The following is a 5,156-nucleotide window of genomic DNA, read 5'->3' on the forward strand; positions in this document are numbered from 1 at the left end:
GAAAAATTTAATCTTGACTATTGATTCAACTACATCATATATGTTTTTTTTTTTTTTTTGATGTATTCGCACAAGAGGAGAGAGAGAGATTCGAACTAGTGACCTCCGCTTCATTAGGCGTAGTCCTAACCGATTGAGCTACCTCTTGAGAACAGCTACATCATAAATGTTTTTATTAAAATAAGGGCAGGTAAGCCAAATCCTAGAATTCCTTCCTTAATTTGCACCAAAACAAATGGGATTTGGGAAACGTAGGGGGTGATACGCAACCGACTCTAGCAGCCACAAAATCGGAAAACGGGACCATACCCGAATATTCCCCCTGCTGTTGCCAAGTGCGTTTCACAGGTGGCCAAGTGAATTCAATTCCCCTGGAATATTCGCTTATTCCCGCGTCCTTCCCTAATCGCTTTAACCAAACCACACCCTCGATCTGCACTTTATAATATTCATGTAATATTCCTTCGGAATCCAAATCCCAATTAACTACTCTGCTTCACGATCACAGAATTCGTTCCCTATAAATACCCTCGTCCTGGGGGTTCACTTGGCACCAACAAAAATTGTTTTCGTACTAGGAACAGAGAAAAACCGAGCAATCCTCGTACGTACGACGTCGTAGCTAAGCAGCAAAGAATGGCCGGAATCGTGGCGGTTTTCGACTTCGACAAGACGATCATCGACTGTGACAGCGACAATTGGGTGGTGGACGAGCTGGGCGCCACCGACTTGTTCAATGAGCTTCTCCCTACCATGCCGTGGAACTCTCTCATGGTACGTGTGTTTTCTGATCTCCGCGTTTCATGCTTTTGTATGCTTTTCCTTAATCCCCCTCGAATATGTTTTTGTTAATGATGTTGATTTTGGCTGTATCTTTACAGGATAGGATGATGAAGGAGCTCCATGCGCAGGGGAAAACCATGGAGGATGTTGTAGATGTTCTCAAACGGATACCAATACATCCCAAAGTCATCCCCGCCATTAAAGCAGCCCATGCTTTAGGGTGCGTATATACATATATATATACATACATACATCTCTGTTTCTTCGTTTTTGTTAGACATTGTAATTAATGAAATTAATTCTCTACAATAACAGGTGTGATTTGAGGGTTGTAAGCGATGCAAATCTGTTTTTCATTGAGACGATCTTGAAGCATCTTGGGTTAAGCGATTATTTCTCGGAGATTAATACGAATCCGAGTTTTGTGGACGATGAAGGGAGGCTCAGGATCTTCCCCCACCATGATTTCCACAAATCTCCTCATGGCTGCACCCTCTGCCCTCCAAACATGTGCAAGGTAAATTAAATTAAATGATTTTAATTTCTGACTTGACACCATCTTGTTGACCGATTTGAGAAGGTTTTTGAAATTGAATTTGGGTAGTCAAAAATAGAAAGAAAATAATTATTATTGTACCAAACTTCTCTTCTAGAGTAATAATAATATAATTGGTTCTGATGTTAATTATAGTGACTTAAATTGACATCCACGTGGCTAATTTTAAGGAATGTCACGTGGATTAATTGATATTTGAATTGGGTCCAAAGATTGGAACATATTTTAATGATTTTTTTGGCTAATTATTTTATGGTTTGTGAAAAACAGGGCCTAGTAATTGAAAGAATACAAGCCTCTGTAGCAGAGGAGGGGAAGAAGAAGTTCATCTACCTTGGAGATGGCAGTGGAGACTATTGCCCAAGCTTGAAGCTCGGGGATGAAGACTATGTGATGCCAAGGAAGAATTTCCCGTTGTGGGATCTAATGTGCAAAACCCCTTTGCTTATTAAGGCGGAAATCCACGAGTGGGTTGACGGGGAAGAGCTTGAGCGGATTTTGCTAGGCCTTATCAACAAAATCTCCATTGAAGAAAACGCTCAATTTATTTCAGCCGACTGCAAATTGCAGACCATCTCTGTTTCTGCTCGTGAAGCCCTTCCTCATGCTCTCCCTGTTCAGCAATAGTAGCTTCAACCTTGGCAAACGCCATGACTAGCCAACTTCACAGGGTTTTTGATTCTGTTTTGGTTTAAAACAAGCTTGTATTTTTATCAAGAATGGATGACTATCAACTATATAAATATATAATTATATATTTTGCTCAGATTGCAAGTTGCAGATGATTCTAGGTGCTACCCATCTTATCACGACCTTTTTACCCTAACAACAAACCCAAAATTAAAAATACAGTCGCACAAAGATGTGACAGAGGGAGCATGGAAAGGCACGAACCTCGAAATATAAAAACTCCTATGCACTAAGAAAAGATATATTTGAAAGAGAAAAGATGATGATCAGCATCAATCTTATGTATACATAATACATATCTAGATCACCTTGAAATATAAAAACTTGATGGGGGAATACTAGCTAGTTGGTGGTGGCAAAAGGGAAAGAAAACAAAAATTCAGTGCTGAGATGTGGGAACTGCTATATATGTGTTACAGTAATTGATAATTGATGGGAGAGGCAACAGCAAAAGTCACCCACTAAGTCACTTTGTAATAGAAAATTTATAAAAACCCTTTCTGTATTTAGCATTTTCCTTCAAGAAATATATATATTTTGACCTCATTCGCCATAAAAGTTGAGCCTTCAAGCACCAGGGAGGCAATAATAGGTTTCTTTACTCTTCCACTTTCTTGTATCCTTTTGTGAAAGAAAGTAGGGGTTGTATACTTTACTGGACTGTTTAGTAATATATGTCAGAGCAAATTAAGCGAGTGTTCCGTAAGGTTCCATGACTTTCTATTCTGGGAAAAGACTGTGTTTTCCACTCACATCCGCTTCATTCGCCACTTGGACTTGTCCCCTCTTTCAAGTAATGGAAGGCAAAATATTATAACAAAATGCGATTCTTATTCTTCACGTAATATTCATCCTGAATATATGAAACAGAAATTGGTTGCGTGTAGCATTGCACAATATTTATGCAAACACAGGTTGGAACATGCTTAAAGCATTTTCAAATCGTATATTTTTATATTCCAAATCCAAACGGACACTGAGTTTGATGTAGTTGACACGTGTATATATATATATATTACTTTCAATTCCTTGGCAACATTATGAATGGAAGAAATCTTTGACAAGTGTGTTATAATATATAAGTAGAGACCTTTGTATTGTAAATATTAATTAATTAAATAAATGAGATAAATGAGAGCACAATATATTTCCGAGAGCAGTTTATGGTAGTGGAATGCTTTCCTCATCATATTTTATATTCCCTATAAATTTCAACGTAATGTAATAGACCAGTCCATAGCAGCAGCCTTTTTCATATCTTTTCATAGTGGCCGGATTCAGCCATTATCACTCATTTCTGTTGTCAAAATCCCCGTCCTTGTCCCATGACTCCCAGTGATCACTATCTCGATCTACTGCCCTTTATCTCATTTGCTGCATCCTGTCTTTGGTGTTATAGGAGATGTACTTGACAGTTGACACCAAATCACCAAACCATATCTTGGAAATTAAGCAGGATCCTTTGTGTGTTTTCAATCTGCTCAATCACAATCAAAACTCCTTGGCATGCGTCTCATCTGCCTACCATTTGATATTCATTCATGCATACACAAATCTTCATGCTATGTTAATATCTTGGTGACTCGAAATGATTGGAAATTCAAATTTCTCTTTTTGCAATTTCATTTCTAAGCCATCTTTGATACAATGTTAAACTATTACTTATTCTAAAAATTTAAAAACTAATAAATAATCATAAATTTAATAATTTAATTAGTATTACACAAAGATATAATGCTTGCCGACTAGTGAACCAATGCTCAAAAAAGCTCATGCTTTAGAAACATAGTTAAGATGTATAAACAAAATTGGCCCTTAATCTTTTTGCTTAGTTATATATTCCCACTTTTTCTGGCCCTTAAATCTTTTTGCTTTACGCTGCACAGGCGGCGCAAGAGCCTCCATTTTGTTCACGCAAGATAAGCATTTAATATAATATATAGTAGCAGCCAGCAGGTGTATGTGGTAGAAAGACACCCAAAAGAAAGAGAAAAAGCTTCGGTACTGCTCTAGAAAATGGCGTATGGAAACTTGTCAATATACTGGTGATGGAGCCAGCAGCTTCATGCTGCCAAGGGAAACAAGTTATTAAAATCCAGTTTTGGAGAAAATTGTGACACCTTACCTGATCCAATGCTACGTACGTTTAGCCACGTGTATGTATATATATCAACAAGGGCGAAAATGTCAAGTTAGGTTTCAAGTAAAAATATTTTTTTGGTATTTAATGCGATTGAAAATAATAGTCAAACTAAAAATATTTTTGATTTGACCAAAAAAAAACCTTTTTAATTTTGAAAAATAATTTTCATTTTCAAATTTAGTAAACAATTTTTCGAGTTTGAGTTTCTCTTTCTCAAACTGTCGGAAAGTTGCTGAAAGTCGCTGACCATTTTATGCTGTCGATCATTTTCTGTACGAGTCAAAAGCCCAAGAATATTTTTTAAAATTAATTTATTTTTAAAGATTTTGTTGAAAACATGTTCCGAAACAAATATATAATATCTTTTTTGCTTGTGTCAATATCAAATCGTTACTTGGATTTCTATTTTTGTCAAATTAGCTCAAAAAATTTTGTCTGGATTTAAGAAAAATTCTTCTATCAATTTCTAAAAGTAATGTAAAATCTCACTAATATACTAAAAAAAAGTACCTTATTATTATTATTATTAATTTTTTTTTCTTTTTAAATAGCAATTGGTCATTCCCACATAGGACCCAAGAGGCCATATCACCCTGGTTAATGGAGGAGAGGGAATGCAAGGACAACTTGATGAAGGGGGAGTTTGCTTGGAAGAAGGATAGCTGGGAGATTAATTCACGCACGGCAACATTAAGGGTTAGTCGTGTCTATCTCTTGCTATTTAATTGATAGCTTTGTAGTCATGTCATTGGCCCTAACGATTTTATTCCCAAGATCTAAAACAACTAAATTGACATTTTTAGTTTTTAAAATTAAATCATTTGAATGCAACCCGCCTCCTGAAAGAAAAAAAAACAAATAAATTAAAGGGAAAAATACATTTTACCACTTTAAATTATCTATTCATTTGCACTTTTAACACGAATTTTTAAAAAGTGACACTTTATCCCCCTAAACTTTTAAATTGTTGCAATTTGACCATTC

The 5,156-nt window shown here is 36.1% G+C and overlaps 1 protein-coding gene across 1 annotated transcript; it reads left to right on the plus strand.

Annotated features, from left to right (window-relative positions):
• The first annotated feature begins 529 nt into the window (after positions 1-529).
• LOC132187712 (inorganic pyrophosphatase 1-like) lies at positions 530-2,111 on the plus strand. The gene is made up of 4 exons (XM_059602117.1): positions 530-774; positions 882-1,003; positions 1,099-1,300; positions 1,610-2,111. The coding sequence occupies exons 1-4, from the start codon at positions 637-639 to the stop codon at positions 1,964-1,966; spliced, it is 819 nt and encodes a 272-aa protein (XP_059458100.1). The 5' UTR covers positions 530-636; the 3' UTR covers positions 1,967-2,111.
• Positions 2,112-5,156: the final 3,045 nt, after the last annotated feature.

Source organism: Corylus avellana, chromosome ca7 (assembly GCF_901000735.1).
Source record: "Corylus avellana chromosome ca7, CavTom2PMs-1.0".
NCBI lineage: Eukaryota > Viridiplantae > Streptophyta > Magnoliopsida > Fagales > Betulaceae > Corylus > Corylus avellana.